Source organism: Gracilinanus agilis, chromosome 6 (genome assembly GCF_016433145.1).
Source record: "Gracilinanus agilis isolate LMUSP501 chromosome 6, AgileGrace, whole genome shotgun sequence".
NCBI classification, from domain to species: domain Eukaryota; kingdom Metazoa; phylum Chordata; class Mammalia; order Didelphimorphia; family Didelphidae; genus Gracilinanus; species Gracilinanus agilis.
The window spans coordinates 255,298,466-255,325,035 of NC_058135.1; the positions used below are offsets into that span (position 1 = coordinate 255,298,466).

General features: G+C 34.8%; 1 protein-coding gene across 1 annotated transcript in view; it reads left to right on the forward strand.

The window, feature by feature from the left end:
• The window catches only part of ELP4 (elongator acetyltransferase complex subunit 4), a 289,442-nt gene that overhangs the window by 135,556 nt on the left and 127,316 nt on the right, over positions 1-26,570 (forward strand). The window contains exons 8-9 of the mRNA XM_044682145.1: positions 7,150-7,258; positions 10,076-10,182. Coding sequence (XP_044538080.1) covers positions 7,150-7,258; positions 10,076-10,182 — 216 coding nt within the window. The remainder of the gene's footprint in view (positions 1-7,149; positions 7,259-10,075; positions 10,183-26,570) is intronic.

Genomic DNA, 26,570 nt, shown 5'->3' on the forward strand with positions numbered 1-26,570 from the left:
AAGTTTTTGTATAAACATCAGCTCCAAATTCCCCACACATTAGTACATAATGTCTGCAAACTCACATCATTAGGTCATTAGATAGGTTTGGCGCTGTACATCTCTTCTGTTTTGCTCTGACATGCTGTTTTCTTGTATCTTGTATAGTTGATTTATTTGGTTCATTTCTATATTATTTCATTATGGTACATTATATTAAACCAGAGTAAGAAACTGTAAAACACATGGTTCTATAATATTTTTCTTCATGGAAATATGTATTAATGAAATAATTCAGAGATGGTTTTAATTTTTAAAGAGCTTCATTTTATAAGAGTAGAATTAGATTTGCACGTGTTTATTATGCAATTAAATTACAAGATAAATAATTGGACCCCTGGTGAAGCATTGGAGCCTATAGCTCTGACAAATTATTCTAGTAAAATATAGGGCACCATGAGTTCAGAAATGTACAAACACATAGTAGCAGCCTGAGAACGGGATATTCTACATTATTTATTGGGTTATGTCCTAAATAATTAAAGAAAAGCAAGTCATTAGTTAAAAATTAAAGCAGGTGAGGGCCTTGCCAGCAGAGGGAGCAGTCCTGTCTTCCATCAGGTTCCCATCATTTTCCCACCTGCCTCAGCATTTTTCCCAGCCAGTCTCCCATCTGGACCTGGCTTTGTCATCCTGCTCCTAATGACAGGCTATAATTTTATACTCAATATGGGATGATCATAAGCTGATTTTAAACTTTAGTATCTTTAACCTGCCACTGCATCACAAACATCAGCTGGGTGCTCCGTGGGCTATTTGGATATTAGCAATTGTTTAGCCAGGCTGGGTTGAGTTTTTGGACATCTGTGAACTATGTTTTTAGGTTTTCAAGAAAAAAAAAATGGTAGACTACAAATTTTCACTTGCCAAACCCTATACTTGTCAAGTTTTTAAAACTAAAAAAGCAGTCCTCAGATGTCATTTGTGTTCCCCACAGAAAGCAAGATCATTTTCATGAGCTGTACCTATATGTCATTTGTAGAGTTTGGGAATATGTATCTAAAATGAACTGTTGCAACTTTGATTATCCTTTCATTCTATTAATTCTGTCTCTCAATGGATAACAATATAAATTTACTTGGCTAAAGCCCTAAGCATATTATATAGCCATCATGAACTTGTCAGTAGCTGTGATCTCATAGTGTCTTAAAATGGTACACACTTTCTAATTTTCAAGAGCATTTTCAAAATATTTAAGATTTACTTCAACTACATCTGACATTTAAGTTGAAGGGTTGCCAAGCATTGTTGGATCATAGGGTCATAGTTTTAGAACATGAAGGAACCTTGAAGGACCTCAGGGAAATTGAGACTTATTGAGGTTAAGTGACTTGTTCCAAGATCACACAGCTGGTAAGGCTCCGAGGCGGAATTCAAACTCACTTCTTCTTGACACCAAGTTCTAGTGCTCTAATGCTTAAATAAGAATGTTGTGTGTAGGTTCTGTTCATTGTTGGTACCCTGAATCCTTCATCAAAATTAAAGTTTGTTCTAAATGACTTAAAATATTATGAACTTGAAATGACTTTATACAAAGTAACACAATGTCTATATGCCATTTTGAAATCCTAAGTTATGACTAATAATACACATAAAAGAAATGGATCAATGTCTTCTATTTAATAATTTGATCACTTTACCTCTGCAACTTATTTTGTCTGTGCTTGAAATGAAGATTCTACTATCATTAACTTAGCAGAGTCATCTGGAAGAGACCTTTAAATTCATCCTTCACCTAGAGTCCACATAAAGGTCATAGAACTTCCAAGGATTAGAAAGAGGACTAAAGCTATTTTCTTGTAGTTAGTTTTTATTTGTTCAGCTTTGGAGATAAGACCACAAAAATCCATAGTTGGTTTTTGAATTATAGAAGATTCCAGGAATTCCTTGCTGCTCTTAAATTAGATTCTTTGACTCTGAACCTATTTGACCTGTAAAGTCTCTTTTCTACACTTTAAATCTATGGTCCTATGATAAAAATGTTGAATCTGGGAACATTTTATTTTCTTAATCAAACACTGTCAACAATTTAATGTAATAGCTTATTACTCATTTCTAGATGATACAATTATATTCAACCTTAAAAATAAAAATAATTTAATATAGTTTGTTTTATACTTTTTTGTAATTCACACTTGTTATATTTAGTCGTTAACTACTGTATTTTATTATTAACTTCAGAATTGTGAGCAAATTCATACCTACCCATAAAGAGCAATTGGTAGAATAAACAACTAATTCGTAGCAGTTATAAACTCTAGGGGAAATTGTGAAAAAAAAAATTTGAAAAACCAGCATAAATTAGGAGTATAATTCATGAGTCAAAAATGAAGGTATTTTAAAAGTAAATAAATGAATTTTAAATAGAGATAAATCATAAAAGCTGATGAAATACCCCTTGGTATGTTTTAATCCTTTGATCCTAGACATTTTAAGATAGTAGGAGGATATCATGAACTCTTTGAGTGTTTTCACGTATTCGTGTCTTATTTTTCCAGAAAATCACCTTGTATTTCAACTGTTGGTTATACTAGTCTTGCTGTTTTTATGAACTTTAATTACATGTAGAATTATGTAGTAAGTCAGTAGACTCAAGACTTCTTAAAATAGCAGCTCAAACACATATTCTTGACTCTGGCCAAAGAGCCACAGTTATCCCTTTATCATTTTCCTACCATGTTCATTTAATGACACTTTCCACCTACTCAGTTGCCTCTCTTTCTTGGATTCTCTGTAAGATTGCAATGTTACTTGATACTTTCAATTTTGGGAACTGTATTGTTCATATTATTTTGATTGCTGCTTTTACTCAAAATTGAGTGCAAAGTGAGCAACCATGGGTTTTGTTCTAGCCAAGGCTTCGCATATGTGCATTATGCTAATTGGCTAATTCCTTTCAAGCTTCATGATGATTAAGTTAGTATGGGTTAATTAATTTTTTGAAACTGCTATTACAATATTTCTTGGAAGTACATTTTGTTTTGATATAATATGTCATACTATTGGAGACTTCATGGCTTAAGAAGTGAAAGTGAGGCAGATATCTAGGGTCTGAGCTCTTCTGCTTGACTTTGATTTTGGAAGGATGATGAAAAATGGAAGAGGCAACATGCTTTTAACATATTAATCTTCACTATATAATTAAAGTATATATTGGCGGTTTTGTGAGATAAGTTGAAAAGCAAAACAAAATTTATCTCTATTACAAAATTGGCTCAGTGGGTTTTGTTAAGAGGCCTTTGAAATAAGCCACCTTCTGCAAAATCAAAGAAGAAACATTAGGGTACATGTGAGTCAAGGGCAAAAGTAGAACTACTGCAGGAAGTCTGATTTAATCTGCTTCTATCTTTGCAACAATATCATGTTTGAATTTAAATGATTCCTATAAAATTACAATGCAACTGGGAACTTTAAGATTTTTTAATGTAATTTAAAACAATACCTTTTGTAGCTGCCAAAAACCCCTCTTAAAACTGCTGGCCACTGGCTCTCTTCTCTTCTGGCTTCCCTCCTAGCCATGTCTTGGCTGCTTTCCAGAACTGCCAACTTTCACTGAGGAGCTGGATGGAGATTTGTATGGAGCAAGAGGGATTTTGGAGCCTTGATAGATTTTCAAGTCCAGATGGGCAAAGATGATGAGCGACAGTATGTGCTACGTATGTTGGTGATGTCAGCATGCCTTGCATACACTGCCACCATCAGAATAATGCACTGATGATAACCAGGGCTGAATGCCCTGTCACTAGACATTGCAGTTGGAAAGTGTAAATTTTACAAATTCACTATGAATAATTATGTTCAGTCCCTGTGTCCAAGTATGCATCATAGAAATGAATCCCTCACTATATTGAGATTAAAGGATTTTGCCTAATGCTATAAGACTGAGGCAACCAAAATCAGAATGAACACAAAAAGGAGCTTCAGGCTCCAAGGCCTGGGCATGGGGCATCCTTGATGAATCTCTTCAAACACATGGGATTTTTAGGACAATTCCATGCTGCGTTGCTGGTGTTTATACTTTCCCTTTTTTTTTAAGCTGGTAGCTTCAGATTATTTTTTTCAGACTACCTGTCTTGTTTAAAAAGCCATTTAACATTGTTCTTACCATCATTATTATTTAAAGACCATTAAAAAGAAGAAATTTTAAGATGAGATTAGGTTGGTAGATAAGAGCATGCATTATGTTCTCTATGAATAAAAGTAATGGATCTTTGAGGTATAAAAACAGTCTGTAATACAATTTTTAAAACCTTTTTAGATATGAACATTCCCTTACAGAAAGATGCCTTTTGCTTCTGAATCAAATCACAAGAATGGATGAGCTTATAACAAAAATAAAAGTTTAAATTGATCAAAAACTGAGCAAGTGTTAACCATAAATAATTTCCAGGCCTGTACCATGTAGTCATTCCCTTGAAAACTAACTGCACAACTTTCACATTCAAAATGGCTTCCTACACCGTTTAAAACAAACTGTTTACCAAAATTAGCATGCAGAAAGCAGTAAGAGTTACTGTTAAATATAAGTCCTTTAATGTTAATGGTTTATTCTTGCTCTTCTGCTTTATGCAAGCTTCTACGATAGAGCTCAGTTTGTTAATAGCTAGATGGTAAGCCTGTCTAAGTCAGAATTGAAATGATGAAAGGCTGCTACCAACTTTCTGAAAAAGTGGTGACCTATAGACGGCTCACTTGTTTCTGTTCCAGACTGGCTACTCAGTTGCCTTCTTGAGTGTTTCCTAGATATTATTCCAGCAGGTGCTAGGGTATTTGAAAAAATAATAATGACAGTCATCTATTATGAAAGTAATTGGTGAAAAGTAAGAAGTAACAGAGGGAAAGAAGATACCTTCTTTAGCTAAACAGAAAAGTAGGTGGACCAGTACTGGATCCTCCTAATAAGATAGAAGAAATACACAGAAATTTTATAACAGTCACATATTGACATATCCTCTGTAGTTCTGTAGAGTCATTGTTGAAAAAAATGTAATAACTTATGTTACTTATATCTCAATTAGAGTCCAGCTAAACTATTTCTTTCATCTCCACAGTTTCCAACATTTAGATCCTAAACTAGGCCTACTCATTTTTAGATAGACAATAGTAGAGCTGAAATGTTTGATTAGTAAATTTCTCGGGACATTAATAAATGTTCATCTGCAATCTATGACAGCAGTACTCATCCTACTTGAGCTTATCCCCAAAATGAAGGCTAAAGAAGTGATGAGCGCCTGCTGGTTGTCATTCCTTATCTCCCACTTGTTCTCACCCTCCATTACTGACCCACCCCCACCCCAACATTGTTCAATACTAAGCACAATGAATCATTTTCAAGTTGACTCACTGTGAACTGTCTCCCAGCTGTTGGAATGTCTGGCAGACATTTTTGTTTGGGTGAAGAATAACTGGCTGAAACCCAACCTGGATGAGTTTGATGTAGTGGTCTTTGGCTAAAGAAATGTTGAAAAGGATGTGTACTTAGCTTATGAAGACACTGTTTTCTAGAGTAGGATTATCTCCTATGGGAAATGGATGGAAATAAGTAATCAATCTGAGCTATTTTCTCACCATTATATGGAAAATTGCCTCTAGAAAAGATACTAGCATTCTCTCTCTCTCTCTCTCTCTTTCTCTCTCTCTCTCTCTCTCTCTCTCTCTCTCTCTCTCTCTCTCTCTCTCTCTCTCTCTCTCTCTCTCTCTCTTTCTCCTCTTTCCCCTCCAATCTAAGTCATGTTTTTACTCATCATAGAACTTTTATAATTTCATTGGTAGTATCCTCAGATTTTGCTTTTTATATTGTAATTAGTTTTTCTAGATTTAAAAAAAGACATGTGCCTTCCCATTTATGGAAAATCCTAAAGGTTTCATGTAGAATAGGTAAGCAAGTAATTATAATATATTGCCTTGGTCATATTCATATACAGAAATTCAGTAAAAAATTGCTCAATTTTCTTATTTGAATTTATATTCCTTTACATAGTGATCATTTAAAAACTATTAGTCTAATCCTAATTCTAACTAACCAGTCAAGTGGCATTTATTAAGCATTTAATTTATACCAAGCACCATAGACAAAGAAAGATTAAAAGACATTTTGGATATTACTAATGTTTGAAATGGGAACCTCATAAAATTCTAAAATCAAATAAAATGAGGAAAAATATCCCAACTTAGATCTGGCTTTTCTGAGTAAACAATATGCCTAAGGCATTTATATATATATATAACATTTCCTGATCTAATTCCTGTCAAAAACTTAAAGTCATACCTAGTCTTTATGTTATTTAGTTAGGTGAGTTGTCAAGGCTTTCAAGACTGATATTTACATTTGGACAGACATGGAATCTGAATATTTTCAGAATCTCTGCTGCTCCACAAATGGATGTACTCTGGGAATTTACCTTCCAATTATTTATGACATAATTCAGTGTTGTAGTAACAGGATTTATTATTAGCAGTGATGATAATGCAGTATTTTGGTACAGCTGGTGTTGCCTCAAGAGGAACAATCCGTAGGCTGTTTATAGTCCCATGTTGGTTGCTCACCTCCTTTACTTTGCCTTGGTTGTTAATCCAATTGCCAAGTAGCAGCATCTGGAGACAGGGCAGGAGACTCCAGAGTCCAACAAGACCTGCAGCCTCTTAGCTGGATCCTTCAGAGTTTCTTATATTACATAGCAGGACCTCAGCTGTTACAGGCCTAGGAGCCCATCCCAGCTGACAGGCGGCAGGGAGACCTATGCCTAATCCTGAATGGTACTCCCTGATACTCCCTTGATTCTTGTTGTCTGCCAAACCCCCAAGAGGTAGTGGATGCAGCCACCTAGGGAGGAAGAAGCTCTTAAGGATGAGCACAGCCTTGACCTAAAGACAGCAGAAAACCAGCTCCTGTTCACTGCTGAGACCAGCCTTGGCCCCTTCAAACAGTCTTGCATGCATGCTGACTGAGGCATTGCTTCCCATAGTGACAGCCCTAAGGAAACATTCTGTTTTATTTCTCCATTTTTCCCCCCGTTTCACCCCAGTCTCTTGATAATAAATAAAATCACATTGTATGAATGCTCCTTATATTTGCAAAATATAAAATTAGTATTTTTCCATGTTTTACAGAATAAAGCAATCACTTCCCGCATTAGAAACTTATCAGATACAGTAGTTGGTCTTGAATCATTTATCGGTTCTGAGAGAGAAGCCAATCCTCTATATAAGGATTTCCATGGTAAGTACCATGTTTTCAGTACTTGGAAGTATCTTGTACAATCTTAATATCTATGATGCATCAACATTTGATTTCATTTCAATTATCCTTTTTAAATGGTATCTCCTCTGAAACTAGTCTTGAGTTAGGTTATTTTTCAACAAAGTGCATTTAGGCTTTAAAAGAAGCATGGCGACTCCTTGTGTGTTGTCAAGCCCTATTACTAAGGCATGGTTCAGTCAGATGTACATCTTAACAGGCAGGCTCTGGGGAATTCACATGTAGTAGAGGAGATTTGGCAATAATTTGAACAGGAGCTAAAATTGCAATGAAATCAATAGTTTTCATCTGCTGGGTTTCAAACTGAAGTGAAAACATGTATGCTTAAGTGAATAAATGTGTACTTGGTCATATTATTTAAAATTTACTATGTGCAAAAGTTGCTTATCCTAACAGTTTTTCCTTTCACTTGCAAAAAGGTTATTTTTCACAAACCATCTCTTTTGTTAAATAAATGCAAAATAACTTTGGCCTACTCTTGAGCAACAGCAGATTAGTTCCCATTTTTAACTGATTTGTCCTATGCTTGTAGTTAGTTAGTCTTTTGGTAACCGTATTTTCCAAAGTTGTTTTTTTTTAAAGATTCTTATAGTAAAACTGCCCAAAGACTAGAAGATAAGTTTGTCTCCAATCTAAAATGGAAACAGAAAGCTGTGAATAGTAAAGCATTTTTTTTTAAAGCTAATCCAGAATGGTGCTCTGAGTGTGCATAAATTACTGATGTGATGATTGTGGCAGTCAGTGCTGTGGTCCCATGGAAACCTCCCGCTCAGCGGCTGACTGCAGCTCATTGGAAGGAAGCCTGTTAGAAGCCTGCGAGACAGTGGCGGTGCTTCCCACCCACCCTGGCGTTTGCAAGAAATTTGGTAGAGATGATAAGAAGGACACTAAAGACAACAAATTCCTGCTGTACTTTCTAAAGGCAGTGTCCAATCTCTTCCATCAGTTTGGCCTGGCCTTCCAGTAGCTACTTGAAGAAATAAACTTGGAACCAAACCTGTTCCAGAGATTACTTGCTTATATCAGAGCTTCCTGTGTGTCACGTCCACATTGACATTCTATGGATTTATCTTTAGGATTAATCATTCTTATGAGGAGAGGAGGATTTTAAGGTTATCTTCTGCAAGTTTTCCTTTTCTTTTCTTTTTAAATGAATGCAAGGGATTTTTTTCATGTTCTTTGAAAACATTTGTGTCAATGTTGGGGTTTTTGTTATTGTTTTGTTTTTCTATCCATTGAGAATCATTTTCACCATTATAAGCCTTAAGGATTTAATGATAATGATGTCATTTTGGTATTTAAAAAGTCTACCAGACTCTTAAATTAACTTATTAAAATTGTGTTAAAAGTTAATGTGGATCCTGTCTGCTCTTTGGTGCATATTGGGCAATCAAGGCTGTTGATTAGACTGGACTCTGCTCCTCAGAGTTTTCTCCTGAAATTATTCATTTCTCTCTGCAAGAAACTCAGATGTACTGTACTAGCTGACCAAACAGCTCTATAGGAAAAGGTTCAGAGGTTAGAATAAGTAACCATCAAACAAAAGGATGACGACCAGGCTTTTTTATTACAATGAATTTATCTATTGAAATAGGTCTCAGATGGTGCCAACTGTACTTTTTTAGTTTCAGAACTAAAGGCTGTCTGCTCAAATCTTACCTCGGTAGCTAGGTGATTGATGAGTTGTTGTTTTTTTTTTCCTCAAATAAGTAATTTCCCTTCCTCTCCCAACCCCCAAAAAGCCATTTATCTTGTTTGAGGATATCTTTTCTGTAGATGCAGTAGGAAGTTAGTGAAGTATACCTTAGAGCACATTTCCCTTTCTAAGCCCCCATAGAAATTTCTAAACACTACTTTAAAAATAAAAACAAAAACCACATATTTAATAGCGGTTGTTCTACCACCAGATTTTTTGTTTAATATGCTGACGTTTTATGCTCCCTTCTTTAAACTTCAGATGCCTTGTAATGAAAAATACTAAATATAGAATAAGCTAGGCAGAGAAAAGTTAGTAAAGAACATTCCTCGTTTTCATCTGTGGAAAATGACCCTTGAAGGTTTGTTCAGAAACTACATTAAGCCGCACTAAAAGCATCCAGTGTCCTTGTCAGAAAAAATCAGCTTGAATTTCCATTGACAAGAGAGGGCAGAGCTCACAGTTTGCCCAATGCTGCTATAAAACTCCTAGCAGCTACCGAGAGGTCTGTCATGCCGCAGAGATATGGGTCTTGGGATGGCATCAGGGTTAATGCTCTATCCTAGAGTGTGCTCTAAAATGTAATTTCCTATACCAGTTTGTTCAAGTCATTAATAAGGTGCAAAATGAAATACTTTTCATTAGAGCTTCACTGGTTATCAGTAACCCCTAAGCCTTGTTTTGCTGGCTGCTTACTGGTGCATTTAATAAAATAAAGATCACTCAGTGGTGCAGTGGGCAGCATGCAAGGTGATAGCCATGTTTGCTTACTGTAAATACAAGAGAAAATCACACACAAACCGGCTGTAGTTTTGACAAGTATTAAGATCCCTCTTTACATCTGTACTTCTGTACCAAAATGCAATTAGTTTTCCTCGCACAAGGATTTCTGTTTATCTTATTCTGCTTGATTACTTGAGTATAATCGCACTGTTTGCTTCATTGCTCCTGGTAGTAAGCTCCAGTTTAAAAAGGGGAGGATGCGTGTGTAAATATACAGAATTCTGCTCTAAGACTCTCTAATTTATGCATCTGATGACAGCGTTTTCTCAATTTTTTTCTTTTAATTTCCTTTCTGCAAGGTTTGATTCACATTCACCAGATCCCCCGGCTCAATAGCCTGATTTGCGATGTGTCCGACACGAAGGACCTTGCTTTCAAACTCCAAAGGAAGGTCTTCACCATTGAGGTAAGAGACAGAATCCCCTCTGCTTCTGTGTATTCTGAAAGGCAATAGAATCTCAGATCTTTATGCGTAATTGTAGGGAATACTTTACATATTTCTCCTTTTTGTTTGGGGGGATGATTTCTGAACCCTTTTGATAGAGTTTTTGTCTTGTTTTTGCACTGTAAAAATGTTCGTGATTTTATTAACATAGAATGAGAAACAATTTTTAGTTTTAAATGTGTGGGAAAAAAAAGGTGTAAAGTTGGATGATAAATGTAGCCTGTTTATTTCTAGAGATATCAGGAGAAATTTTAATTAAACATGAATGATTCACCCTTGCTTGTGGGTGGGAAAGTAGCTCTGTGCTGTTGCCCTCATAGGGAGGTTTTCATTTGTGAGAGATGCACCTCCCGGGCTGTGGGGCTCAGGGAGGAGTTGAGATCAGCATTTGGAAACCGTTTTTCTTCCCCGTTACTGAAGTCACCTTTAGTTCTCGTGTGTCATTTTAAATGCAGTATCATTTACACTAATGTCCTTAAGTAAATTTCTAAATTTAAACTTTTTTTCACTGTGATTTTTATGTAAGCAGTACTGACAGAAAGCAGTACTATAAAAGATTTATTTCAACCTAATCTGGCAAAGAGCAATGGAATATAGAACTATTAAACCATCAAAACTGCTATATTTACCAATGAAATAAAGACTCAGAGACTAGCTAGACAGCATGGTGAGTGTGATGTGACACTTATCAGTATACTGGGTGCTATTTTTTTCCTTTTTTTTTTAACAAAGACATAAAACAGCCAAGCCTCCCTGACAAACCATTTTGTTTAATCTCTTTTCAAATGAAAAGCTTTTAAGCAGCCCACTTGTCTTAACTGCTTGAAACCATAAAAAGGGAGAATTGCCACCAATAAATTAGCATATTTTTTACTTCATCACCAAATGATGGTCAATGTGGCTTGGCACTGCTTTGGTGTTTGGGACTTCACCCTTAAGTGACCACTTTGGCCCTTCTTTGACCCTCTGGCCTCTTTAGCTGGCCACTTGATAAGGTAACTTAATGGTTCTCTCTCTTTTTCTCTTTCCCTTCACATTTGCAAGTAGCACTAACCTATAAATCATCGTAAGGGCCCTATCAAGTGACAAATTAAGGTGCCCTCCTCCTAATTAATGGTCATCAATGTCCTTAATTATCTAATCCTATTGAGAGCAGTTAATAGTTAATCAGGCAGCCAATTCTTCAAGCAGGTCATCTCTGCATGAGTGCTAGAAGTTTCTCATCTGAGGATATTCCCCTCAAAAGCCACTTAAAGCCAAATGAAGGAGACCGTAGAAATAGTGATTCCTTTACTAATTTGTTTCACTTCTCAAGAGACTCTTGAAATAGAACCCAACACTATATAATTGTTCAGACATTGTTTCACTTCTGATACTTCTCGGATTTGTACCAAAATATTTATGCAATAGTTTTAGGGGGATAAAATTTATGACTTTATTCTAGTAAAGAAAAGTAGGCCGTCTAGTTTTCATTTAAGTTAAATTTATATTTAATAAGATAGATTGATTTTTCTTAGCCTGGCCCCAGACTTTCAAGCCGATTTTTCTGACAGCCAGATCTAAGATTACCACTTCCTGTTGCTATAAAAACCTAGCCAAGAGAACTCCTTTCGAAGTGTTTTAGTGGCCCAGGGAACAGAACAATGTGTTTCAGGGGTGTACTGAACTCTTTGAAAGAAGGGGGAAAAAAACCTATTGTTCTGGAAATGGATAGATTAAACCCTTAGATGATGGCAACCAGCATTTTTCAGGTGGGATTTCATTTGAGTAAGTTCAGGTCTTGAAGGTAGTAAATTTTCTGCAGTGGGGGCTAAAGTCCATGTTACTGTCAGTCTATGATAGATTTTTCCAAGTGAAGAAGTGGCATTTTAAAAAGAGGCAAACAAACAAAAATTGCAAAGGCAGAAATTACCCAGGATCCATCAAAATGGCATATTTAGTACTTTACTGGTTTACAATCAAATCGATATCTTTTTATAGTTTATAATCATATAAAGTTGTACGTGAAATACATCCCAAGTAATTTGTTTATCTGTACTACTATTTTCAGCATGACAATAAAATAAAAATATAATTCACATAATTGGTACTACTAGTCCAATGGAGTAGTGTCAATGATCATAAAATATTCCTAAGATTAAGTGTCCTAAATATCAAATCTAAGTCATTATATAGTAGAAAGTATAGATCTAGAAGAATGACATCAAAAGCTTCATTGAGTTCTTATTTTTAAAACTAAGATAGAATTGATTTGCATTTTTCAAGAATTATTTTATTGGGGAAAAATCTTTCAGCAAGTGACACTTTTTAAAATATGGACCAAGTATATTATTCTTAAGCATGCTGTCTAAAGAAACAAGCCCTTCTCCAACCTCTGAGGTCCTCTTAAGTTTGAAGCTCTAATACTCCCGTAAATGAGCCTGATGCTATTTTCCAATATGGAATACTGGATCCAAGAATGAGAAAGAAAGTCTTTCTTCACTCCATAGAGACAGGGACTTGGGCTAGAATTGGACTCCAGTCCTAAATTCCCTGATGTGGCAGAATTGGGAGCAGGGTTAAATGAGCCACCTGAAAATTTTTTTCAAATATCTTTTTCCTCCCTTTTTTTGAAGGGCCACAGAAGCCTTTTCCTGTGTGTCTTCTTATATGGATCAAATATGAAAAATAGTGCAGTCATCTCATTGCCCTTTACATAAGCGTGATTTTTGTTGGTTCCTTAATTTCATTAGAATGTAAGCTTCTGGAGGGCAAAGCCTCTGCCTTTCTGTTTTATATTCTCCAGCAAAGTGCCTTGCACAAACAGATGCCCAATCAGTGTTTGCTGAATAGGTCAGCAGCCACTTGAAAAACTGACTTTTTTAATATACTTTGTGCATGAGGGTTATATGCTGGGGATACCAAGAAGTAACAGAAATTATGCTCCAAGCAGTTTCCTGGATAACTTGAAGCAGGTGCAAGAACGCCTTTCTTCATTTGGGCCTAGTGTTCCCTCGAGCTCAAGTTGAAGAACTTAGTGGAATGTAATACACAATGTTCTTTGGCATCATGTTCCCCGGCATTCTCTAGGAAGTGGTACACCTGTATACTGCATAGTGATGATAATTTATGTTCCTAATGATACCAAGGCGCTAACTACATAACACTACCCAAGGACTTAGGCCTTTTGCATTGCCATCAGATGATGATAGATCCATAATGCTCAGGTAGTAAACTTAAAACTCTACCAAGGAACAGCTTTACTTTGATGTTCCTGTCTCTGTCCTTGGTAATGATTCTCTACTTTAATATTCCTGCAGACTTATTGTTACTATGAGGAAAAGGCTTTGTGAACTGTAAAGTGCTCTAAGAATGCAAGACAATACCGTTGCTTCTAAAAGAAAATGAAATGTGATTTTGAAAGACATTCTTACTCTCTACTTAGTCAATTTTGAACTATTTTTGCATTTTTATTTGCAAATGTCATTCAGCCAGGCATTATTCTTGGATGCTGTGGTTATTTTTCAGATCCCAGCTTAGCACATTCTAATAGCTTAAAATTTGCACATCTCCACTAAAGTAGTATTCCAAACTTTCCAATTCCATCAGGTCCCACCAGGATGAAAACTTTTGAGTGTAGTAAGAGATGGAATTTTTGTCATCTACCAGTCTAGCATTTTATTAAGACATCTACTTTGTGCCAAAAACTGTGCTAAGCACCAAGTATACATAGAAAAGGGGGAGGGGGGAATTACTTCTCTTCTCTTGCCCATATGCCAGACTAGCAAAGGTAGAGATGCCCGCCATGCTTCTGAGATTCTAACTTGAAACTGTATATTGAAGAGTCAGTGGAACTCTGTATATGTGTATGGATATAGACAGACAAAGACATCGCCGTGTGCTTTAAACCAAGAGTGAGAACTCTTCTGTAAGATATAAACATCTGTGTGTGCCAGCATAGCTGAAGCACAAGGAGAGCTCCAAGAGTGGCTCATCAAAACTTTCTATCAGCTTCAAAAGCTGCTTAATGATCAATTGACACCAGGTGAGAAAGGCTCAAGGCGATTCTATCCTACATTTCATCAATTAACAAGTAGTTCTTGAAATACTGTCATTATAACGTGGGCAGCAAGGTCGCTCAGTGACTAGCATCAGGAAGACCTGAGTTCAAATCCAGCTTCAAATACTTACTAACCCTTTTTGCCTTAATTCACTGGAAAAGGAAACAGCAAACCACTGTAGTATCTCTGCCAAGAACCTCATGGCCATTATTGGCAAGCCATTATGGTCTGCAGGTTCATGAAGAATCAGACATGACTGAACAACAGTGGCTATTATAATGTCCCTACACATTAGAAATTATCCTGAAGACTTTTCCTTGGCCTTTGCCCCAGACCTGCCTTCACCACAACTATTAATGCCTTCCTTCTGGTATCACATTCCATTTATATTTTCTGTATCCTATGTGTACATAGCCACTTATGTGTTGTTTTCCCCATCAGAATAGGACCTCCCTGAGGGCAGGGGATAGATTATTGCTTTTCTTTATATCCCTAATGCTTAGTACTTGCTAAATGCTTGTTCTGACCAACTGATATTAATGTAGGAGGAGGGATAAATCATCATTGTAAAAATAATGGAATGTAACCTTTAAATGGTAAAATACTCACCTTCTGACATACTCCAGCATGGCAATAATATCTTAAAACATTTTAATGTGCTTCAAATATTCCTGATGTGCATGAACCAGCTTTTCTAAATCTCTGTCATTTCTTAAGCCCAACTGGAGAAAAGATATAGAATGACTGGTTCGTGGGTATGTTTACAAAAGAGTTAGCATACGTGGAAGAGAAGACAGTTTTATAGACCATAGGTGTATCAATGCCCAAAAAGTAGCGAAATTTTTTAGTAAACTATCATTTGCCTCCAAGAGAATGAATTTAACACATGATAGCGGAAAACAAGGGCTAGTGTACTTTTGGGACAATCAAGGAATAACATTTAATAATCACTTCTGTTATGTGCCAAGTACTAGACTAGGCTCTAGATGATATTTGAATTGTTTATCTGAGTCATTTTAGTTGTCAAAGTTAAAGAAATAAAACTTGTACACAATTTTTGTCAGAAGTCATTGAGTGACAATTATAACTATAAGTTTTTCTGTATGTTTATATTGTAATATATCATTTATTCAGTTGCCACTTGCAGCAACATTTTTATTGAGTAGCTTGACATACAGAAGATATACAGATTTGGTGATATGGGTACAGAGTAGTGTATAGTCTTCCCAGAATTCCTAGTCCTAAAGTTAATAATAGAGTATGTATATTTCACACATCATAATAGACCTATCAAAAGTGCATACCACCTTAGGGGGACACAATTTTGAAGTTGACCTGTCTAATCCTATTTCTTTCTACTTTGGAATCTTAATTAGAAGAGATAAAAACCATCATTTGACTAAATTATTGTCTTGAATCTGTAGCAAAAAGTATAATCCGCAATTGGGCCAATTAGTGTACCCCATAGTTAGCTATGCTGAGGCAACAACGTGATTAGATCTGACACCATCCTAGTTCCCACTGATGTTTTGCCAGGTATGATGGTCAGACTTCAAAGGGCTTGAGGCATCAGCAGGGCAAGGTTTGGAGGCCAGCTTAGGTCCGGTTGTTAATCTCCCTGCTAAAACCACAGCAGCTCTCCACCAAAACAAGCTTACACGACACAATCATGCGGTATTAAAGTTTGGGTTGAGTCATGCCAATTTGCCTTTGATTTTCTGATGATTGACTAGAAGATGGCTATATGACTAGACACATACTAAAAGTTTACTGATTAGGTAAGTTCTCCAAATATTTGAAATATTTTAGACTTCTTATTAAATGTTATGACAACCTGTTCCCCCTAATGAAACATCGCAATAGATTATGATATAGTTTTTTTAAAGGATAACAATGAATACTTTCTTTTTCACTGGAATCCTGAATCCCAATTTTTCTGCTTGCCACCTCCCTGTAAGAATTGATTTGTCATTATTATAATAATTCCACAAGGGGAATATGAAAGGAAATTATTCTAAAAGGTAAGCTTTTAAAATCTCTTACCTCATTGAGGGAAAAACAATTTTTTTCTTAAGTCATTTATGTCCACTTACTATTTTTTAGATAAAGGAAATTTCCTCATAATTATTTTCCACTTAAATGTTGAGTAAAGTGCTGTTCCTCTGATGTGATTACATAAGTGTTCCTTTCTTTGCATTCTGATTTGTTGAAATATTGCACTAATAGTGACATGTTTCCATTCTGAGAAGAGCCTGGGGCAGCTTTAGTATTATTCCAAGTGATTGAAGCTGCCATCTTGCTGACTTTCCCTTCGGCAGCTTAAGGCCTGTTTACTTTTGTACTCATTTCACATGCTTCCTCTGAGTTGTTCTGCCAGGACGTCATTACCTAGTTTGACAAGATAGTTAAAGTAGACTTATGTTTGGTTAACTAGATTTTCTGTCTGCATGTTAATAACTACATAGAATTATTAAACATAACCAGGAGAATCCAAGAAATCTTAACTTGAGAAATCTGTATTATAATGTTATTAAGTTGTTTTGTTGAGTATTAGTGGTATGATGTAGAACAAAGATGGACTTGAAACAGCAATCCTGGATTCAAGTCCTACATTTGGCACTTTGGATATATAACCATAAGGCAGATTATTTCATCTCTCTGAGACTCGGTTTCTTCATCTGCAAAATAGAGATAATTATACCTGTAGCATTTAAATCATGGCATTATTAAAAGGGTCAAGTTTTAAAATTTATGTTGAACACTTTGGAAACCATAAAGAAATGTTATAATTATTATATGTGAGTGATTTTCAGACACTGAAATTTTTGCAAATTTAACTCATTATGATCTATTTTTAACCAAATATTTTGAAATTTCTGCAAATCAACTCATTCCATAGAAGTGCTAGCTAGCTGCATTTTACATCATTTTGTAAGAATTACATGTTGCATCAATTAGACAGTAAATCCTACAAAAATATGAGTATTGGTTATTTCACAACTTTATTTTACTTACTCAACTAGTAAAAAGAAAACTATATTTTCATGTAGTGAGAAACTGGTAGAAAACAAAGGAATCTGTTAATGTTTTACATAAAGGATTTCCCCAAAAGATTGCCCACAACTGAATAAAGTGCCTTAGAGCCCCTCTCTCTCCCCTTTGAGACCAAGATGCAATGAAAATGCAAAACAGAAAAGAACCTACCTTAGACCCCTCTCCCACTGTCTGAGGGTAGCTGGGAAATATATAGTAATCTTCCCTGTGATCCCAGGAGACAATGTTGTTGGTGGTAGTGAGTCAAAGACATAATGATCCAAGCTTTGTAGAAACACTATCACCATTTAGCTACTAGAACTCCCCTGACAAAACCCACCCAACCAGACCTCCAGTCCCTATCTCCATGGATGAGGCTGTGCATTTAGGCTGATTATGGAGAACATCAGATATCTGGTTTTGCTGTTTATTAACTATATGTCCTTGGATTAGCCATTTAACTTCATTGATCCTTGATTTCCTCATTTGCAAAATAATATTAAATCTCTAATGTCTTTTCTAGTTCTAAATCCTACAAAAAGCAGAATAGATTAGGATGCCTTGAATAAGAGGAAGTTGAGAGTCATTGAATATCACTTGTCTTCCTACAAGGTATTTTACCTTTTTTGTGGCACTCAGTGCCAGGCATATTGCTATCCATATTAATAGTATATTGTTAAATATGGCTAGATGTGATTTAGCCTCACTGATAGCATCCAAAATTAAAGAAGTTGCTGGTCCTTTCTATCGATTATGTTAGAAAATGTTGCATACCTAATAGCCAGAAGTTGTGTTTGTTTTTCTAATCTCTAGTTTGTAATCCTGCAGGCCTATTCCAAAAGATTTTCTGAGGAATTAAATGAGAAATTTTAGAAAGATTTCCAAATATGTTACACTACCAATGTTAAAAGTTCCTCCATGACAAGTATTAATAGTCTCTAGTATTAAAGTATATTATAAAAGAAAGTTTTATTCAAACAGTCATTGTTTATTCAGCAAGGAATACTAGATTAGAAATCAAAGGTCTGGGGGCAGCTGGGTGGCTTAGTGGATTGAGAGCCAGGCCAAGGTTCAAATGTGGCCTCAGACATTTCCTAGCTATGTGACCCTGGACAAGTCACTTAACCCCCATTACTTAGCTCTTACTGCTCTTCTGCCTTGGAACCAATACACAGTACTGATTCTAAGATGGAAGATAAAGGTTTTTAAAAAAAATCAAAGGTCCTTGGTTCAAATCCCAGAGCTCCACTTTTTAATGACTGTGGAATCTTAGGCAACTTACATAACTTTCCAGGACCTCAGTTTCCCTATCAGTAAAATGAAGGTGGTCTTATTTATTTCCAAAGTCCCATTAAGCTATAATTCTATGATCTTATTAAAAAGATCATAGATCACAAGTTATAATCCTTTGATCCAGTGGAAATTCCACTCCTCTATAGATATTCCCCGGTTGATTACTGTCTAAGGAATAGGATGAGAATTCAAAAGCCTTAATTCTTATTCCAGACATGAAATCTTACTTCCCTTGATGAATCAGCAGCTTCTATGTATTTTACAAATTTTAACAACTTTATTTATAAATATATTTATTGTATTTAGAATGGAATTCATTATTTCTTAGAGGATATATAAGAATTCATCACATTGTTGTCATTCTGTTTGTCTCTTTTTGCAGACCTGGGTTTAGTTTACGTATAATCATTCCTTACATAGGTGTTGAGCTGCCTATTTTTCAGAGCACCTTAATACTGATTATTTCACTTTAGCATTATAGTAACTATAAAATGAAAGATATGCAACTTATACAATAAATTTGATTTTTTTGTATTCCCAATTTTGTTGCCTTTTGCTCATTAAAGATTTTAGGTGCCGCCTGCATTTCATCTATTTTGAAGTTATAATAGCATTTTCCTCTTTTAAATAAACGGGACCATTTATTATAGATTTAATTGGATAGTGTTTTTAAGATTAAGCCATATATCTTTCTGCAATGGCCTAGCATCTTCATTCTTAATGCTATGTTAGAGGAAATTTTTATGTTCTGGTGTATTCAGTTCTTCCTTAAGAGTTAGGAAACTAAATGTAAATTGTGGGTTTCTAAAGATAGGCTATCTAAAAAAAGTTTAGTCTACAATAATTGATTGGAAAGCAGTGCATTCTAAGTACTATTATAATACTGGAGACCGAGATGGTTTCCCGCACTTTTCAACGTTAATATAGTGAGTTGCCCACATATCTCTGTGAATGTAATTGTACTCAATGACTAAAAATAGGTAACTTGTTTATATTTACTTTTAAAGTCTTTCGGATACTTCCTAATGTCCACATTTGGAAATTTCGAAATTATTTAGAACGAGTTGGGATGCAGTAATACTGGCTTTAGCAACCAAATACCTTTAATTTATTCATTTATTTTTTACATACATTTGTAATCTATCCCTCTCACTGCTTCTCTCCCGCCCCTGCCCCCATTGAACAAAAAAAAACAATGAAAAACAAAACTTTCATCATAAATATGCATAGTACAACAAAACAAATTCCCACAATGGTCATACCCAACCACCTTTCAAGCAGGAAGTGAGTGGCATGTTTCGTTTTCAAACTTCTGAACGTGTAGTTTGTCATTCTATTGATCAGAGTTCTAAAGTCTTTTGAAGTTGATTTTCTCTAATATTGCTATAGTATAAATTGTTCTACTTCTGTACACTTTACTTATCAGTTCATAGAGGACTTCCCAGTTTCCTCTGTAACTTTCCATTTCATCATTTATTAATTTTCCATTACACTTATATATCATAATTTGTTTAGCCATTTCCAAGTAGGAAGTCAGTTCCTTAGTTCCATTTTATAGCTGCTATCAAAAAAGAATAGCCTAAATATTTTTGATCATAAGATTTTTTTTTTTGCTCTTTGAGGTGTAATCCTAGTAGTGGGTTAGCTGGGTCAAAGGATATGCACAGGTGAGTCACTTTTTGGGCATAGTTTCAAATTGCTTCTCCAAATGACCAAACTTAGCCACTAAACTATTGCAGCAACACTTTTCTTGCTCTGATGGAAAAATTGAGTTTAAATATGAAAATCTTTGTAAGATTGCTTTGATCATAACTCTTTGCTCAATCTGCAGTTGATGTAGTGGTCAGTGCAGGTTCTTTTTTTTTTTAACTTTGTATGGTATAATTCTCTGAATTATTTTGTCAGAGGCTGTTAGGCTAGCCTGCCATTGTTAAATAAACTCAAACTAAGTCATCTTGGCATTAGCCTTCCAGAAATCAGGCACAAAATATGAAGGGGGGAGAGGTGAAATTCAGTATTTTATTTTGTTATCTCAAAGACTATCAAGCAAAAGTTTATATTTTGTCAAACATTTTTGAAGAAACAAATTGAAAATTTTTTTAATGTTGAGTTATTTTTTAAAGAGTTTGTTCAAATAAAATAATGTTTGTAATGCTGTTACACAATCCTTTTTTTCCCCAATGTGAAACAAACTTTTAACATCCATTTTAAACTAAAAAAATCTTCGTGCTATGCAACCATTCCAAGATTAAAGGAAAAAGTATACTTCCTGAATGTAAACAGTCGGTTATTATTTTTGACTGCCACTCCGAATTGAAATGTCTTAGGAAACTTATTTTTCACAAATATTCATTGATTTTCATCAGATATTACATGAAACATTACATCATTGAGTTAGAAAATGTTTAAAGTCTCATTTATATTCAGAAAAACTTTAGTGAACAACATGCCAGGTTTCTAAATATTTATGACTTTATGTTAATGAAAGTAGACTAAAGGTTTACCTTTCTGCGTTGTAGTATTTAGAAGATTTTACTGTAATCTGTTACATTAAATGCCTCAGTACTTAACATTTATATGTTTTCCTAATGTCATTTTTAATTTTATCATTTGTATTAGCATATTATCCTGAGAAATATTTTAAATTTCAATACTGTAGCTATGGCCTAGCTTTGAAAAAGCATATAACAAAGCCACCCTGGTGCAATTAAAGGTCACTTGTCCATATTGTAATGGACTACTCATTTACAAGATCTGTGTTAAGGGTCAGTGTTACAGCATGAAATGGATTGCCCTTGTTGAGGAAGAAAATAAATAGGTCAACTTGGCTCGTATTCAGGAGACAGTGAACAAGGTTAGCACAGTACTAGTTTATTAATATTTTAATAAACAAATTGTTCAAATACTGAAAAGAGCCAAATGCTCTTTGTCATATACTTAATGTAGATCAATAGAGAAACTGTTTAAAACATGTAATCTCTGCATTCAGAGAAAACTTTTTTATTATTTAATCATAAGCAAAATTTAATCTCTCTAATCCATATCTCTATATGTAGATACAGAAAGATAGAGTTTTTTAAAGCTTCATTAACAGTAAAGAAAAGCAAGCCTGAAATTCGAAAGGACACAGGAAACGCAGAACAATTGCACTAGTCAAATTTTCCTTAATTTTACAACCAGCATGTTTTTAAATGATTTATGATAACCATATGCTCCATTTTTGTATTCCAAAGTTCAAATTTTTTAAACATAAGGATGAAAAGCACAGGTTATGAATAAAACTAATTACTTTTTACCAATCTTAGCTCATAACATGAGATTGTATAGATCACCAGTACAGCCCTCCTCAATCTGCAATTATGGGTCAATAATATGGTGTTCTGTAAAAAATAAGCAATATATTTTGTATTAAATGCTTGTTCAAGTTTTTAATTAATAAATAAAGACTTTAAAACAAGTATACCACTGGTCCTCTAAGTGTCAAGTACTTAATTTTGGATTACAGGGACCAATAAGAATCACTAAGTTTAAAATCTATTTAAATTCTCTTTCACATTAAATGTTTCATCATAAAAGCCATTTTGCCTCTCTTTGTGATTTTAATTCTCCAGCTCAGAGTTGCAAGGTGAAATAAACAAATATACACACAGTTACACACACTATACTATTTTAAAGTTACTATGAGTCATTAACATTGAAAAAGCTTAAGGCACTGTATTCAGAGCAAACCATATCCAGTGTGTTTGATAAGATGTTTCAGTAGTAATATTTTAGTTTACTTAGAAGAATGAACGATATTGAGTTATTCTTTAAAATCATTGTTTTTAATTGGCCTGCCCATGTGTATGATTCTCTAGTATGCTCCAGATGGAATATGCTACTAAGAGTAGCACTCAATCCAAACCAACCTCTCAGGGTTTCTAAGAGGTGCTCAGTCATCACCCCAGAAATATTTCTACCTCCCTGTTGGTTAAAAAGAACCCAAAGCTGGCACATTGTCAAAATGGTGGCCACTTTTAAGTAGTCCATCCCACTTCTAAAGATGCTGAACTCTCAGTGTATTGAATTGTCCTTTGATATCCTAGAATAGCTAGCAAAACTTCATGTAGGCTAATGTTACAGAGAACCCTAAGCCCAGAGAATCTCTGGGTCCCTAAACTCCCACCTTTGTTTTTTTTTTCTTTTTTCTTTTTCTTTTAAATATTTTACCGTATTTACATGTTTCGTGTTCTTTCCCACTCCCTAAACCTCCCTAACCCCCCTTAGCTGACACATAATTCCACTGGGTTTTACATGTATCATTGATTAGCCCCTAATTCCATATTATCCCACATTTGTTTTTGAACATTATTGGGTACTGTCTACACAAAACTAAATGTGGTGGTCCTAACTCTGAATTCTTTCTATGGAAAAAATTAGCTCTTTTAATGTAGTTCAAAGACTTAAATGAATTTTCACAGATATTTGCTTTCTTTTAAGGGAATAGCATTAAGAAAATAAAAATCTGATTCAGAACATTCTAGCAGTTAAAGGTTCATTGACTGACTAATGTACTCTAATATAACTAGAATAGAAAGAAATTATTTATCACTATAATATGGAGTGATACCTTTTTGATGGTACTGTCAATTTCATCCTTGTTCTGTTATATTGCAGCGTTGGAATGATTGGAATAGTTGGTCTTAATAAAATGAAATGTAAATTGTATAATCTTTAATAGAAATAACGACTTGGAATTTGGCTCTGAAGCCACCTCCAGACAAAAAGGAGGCCTAGAAAGAACAGCTTAGTTTGGGCCCAGGGCAGATCTGTTAAATAAAGTAAAAGTAAGAATATAAAAAGCCCCCTAGCAGACAGAAACCAACCCAAATGCCCAGACCCAAGGACACCCCCTTTGACTCAGCATGTACCTATTGGCATTGACATGTCATGCAGCCCAAGCTGCCTTGAGGCACTAGAGTGGGGATTCCCACCTCAGAACGCCTGACTCTCATCAGGAAGCACCTTCTAACACTTACACAGAAGCTGAGCTAGAAGGATAGGATAGTTACTTAGAGTATAGTACTGGACACTTTGGAGTCCTGGTCTGTTCCTACTGTGACCCTACTGTGACTTTTTGAGATTTTGTGTCCTTACCCTTACCACTGCTTATAGATTATAACCATAATTAATATCACACTATAAAGTTTGCCCTGGTTTTCATACTTACATACATGGTTGATCATCATAACAAGCCTGTGAGGTGCCTACTCAATATTCTCATTTATGGATTGAATACTCCATACTTTACTTCTCCATAGCCACTACTTCAGAGGCAGGGACGAGGTCTTTTCTTTCTGAATAGCCCTAGCATTTCACAAAGGTCATTGTGATAGTAGCAAGTTTATAAATGTTCATCAAATTGAATTTAATTCTTATTTTGAATGAGTAAGGTGGAAAGCACAATAGAGAGAGAAGATCCATTCCATCTCCTCCAGGGTTTGGGACCACATGGGTACAAAATGTCAGCATAGAGCCTTGGTTTTATCTCATTTATATTGCTAGATCTTGAGTATTATTTAAATATTTTGAAAGATTTATGAATTTCAGACCTAATTTGACTAATATAAGCATTACTTTCAGTTCAAGAAATGACTGTGCTGCCCATGACAATCAGCAAGTCACTTTTCAATGGCAGTTTGGTTTTTAAGCATGTTATCATGAACCACTAAGATTACTTTCTTTAGACCCTTGGGGTACCTACAGTTTTTCTCATCCTCCCAACTTCCTTGAATACATGAAGCTAGAAGGTTCTTAGACTCATGTTGCCCTTCTATTTCAATTCATTGAGTCCTCCTAGAAAAGTATTTTGGTCAATAAAGTCATTTAAAATAGGAGAGAATATTTACATGCATAATATGTATTTCAGTCAAGAAAGAGATCTAAAAGTGAAATTTTAGAGTTTTGTAAAAATCCAGAACTAGCATGGCCTTATACTGTTTCTGCATTTTCCATTTTATTAACCAAACCAAAAGTAACATTCTTGTAACTTTATTTGACAAACAATTCCATTAAAAAATTTATGAGTGAAACTATTGAATGTTTGGAGATATTATATGAGGCTGGTGCTTTAGAAAACTACATGCTTAAAATAAATTAAATTTTGCTTAGTGGAAATTAACAATTTTGTACATTCAATGTACTTAAAGTTCAGTTTTGTTTCTCAGTGTCTACATAATGAAAGGACTCATAATATTCATTTTCAAAATGAATTCTATTACCCATTCCTTGGAAAATCTAATTATTTATTGTCTCCATTTATGTAAAAATTTCCAGACAGCCAGTTTTAGAATGATACTAGTTTGGGATTTACTATAATATCTTTTGTTGACCTCCACATTACTTGAGATTTTTGGAAAAAGCAAAGCAAATTCTGGTTTAGGGTTCGGAAGAACTAAATTCACCGACTTTCTCTTCCACTTTTGGTCTGGGGGACCATGGAGACCTCACCTGTTTTCTGTGCCTCTATTTTCCTTATCTTTAAAATGAGAGTTTTTGGACTAGATTATTTTATTTGATTTTTAAATTTTTTTTCCATGGTTGCATGATTTTTGTCTCTCTTCCCTTTTCCCTCCCCCCTCCCAGAGTTGACAAGTCAGACTAGATGAATATGAAGATTTTAGCCAACTCTGTGATCATAAACATGTTCTTTTTATGTTTTCAGTTTCATCAATATCCTTTTCATTTCGAACCTCAACTATGAGACCAATTGAATTTTTCTAAATTTTCTTTAGAAGAAATTTTATAAAATTCTTTAGAAGAAATCTTTTACTTTTTGAGATAATGTGATAATCTGTAATGTTATATATTAGTAACCAAAAAGCTTATAATGAAAATATGTGCTCTGTATGTTTCTATTTCACCACCCAAATTTCATGTTTTTGTTCAACTGAAAGCTGGGTTCAAGGACAGAAATATGAAAGCAGATCTCCTTAAGGTGTTTTTCACCTGTGTTTAGCAGTGTTGGAGGTTTTTTTTGAATTGAATTTCTGCTTTAGATTACATGCTGCTATCTGATTGTTTATATTTCTTGATAACTTATAAATCTTTAAAAAACTAAAGATGATTAGAGGAGGAGTAACAGGTCAGAACTGAATATGAATCCCTTCAGCTATTCCTTTAGTTTTACCCTTATGAGCAGGAAAAGCAAAAGAATGTTCTTCATTGGTTGTTTCCATTTTTGATTATACAAATCAAGCTAGGAGCCTCTGTTCCCAGCTGTGTTCATCTCCAAGAGGCCAGCTTCAACTTCATAAGCATTGTGGGGGTGGTCTGGGGGGACCTGAGGGAATCTCAGAGGCAAAGAACCAAGATCCTATTCAAACTTAAGATAAAAACATTATGAAAACAAGTTTTGGCATGATGAAATTTTTATCGATTCAGAAAAAGAAGTGGGATATAAATCTTAAGGCATTCTAAACTAGCTAACAAATGATTTGAATAGCTTTTTACTCACAGTAACTTTATTTAATGAACGTTACTAAATAACATTCCTCTTTGATTGTCAGCCATGGATTCATACACATGGCATTTTGGAGACTTTATAAAAAAATAAAATACTTATGATTATTTTGCTAATTTGCTCATTTAATAATTGAAATGAAGATTATTTTAAATCACATGAAAAAAGGAACCAACTTCATGTTCTAAGCCTAATAAAAATGTTGTAAAAATACTCGTAAGCTTGAAAATCACACTAGCTATTCTTGTTTCAAATTCTGTTTAATATATTGTTCTGTATGATTTTATAATAAACAGATTATTCCTTGAACAGGAATTAAGAATAAAGCTGCCAGGAAGGGGTTTTGTTGTCAAAGTAGTTCCCGCCTCGTGTTTTGTAAGAGATTTCATGGTCCCATTATAAAGAGTGGATGATTTAAAACGTGTTCGGAAGATAAGCTTTCCCATTGTCATTCATGAGGATGGATAATACTGAGTGACAAG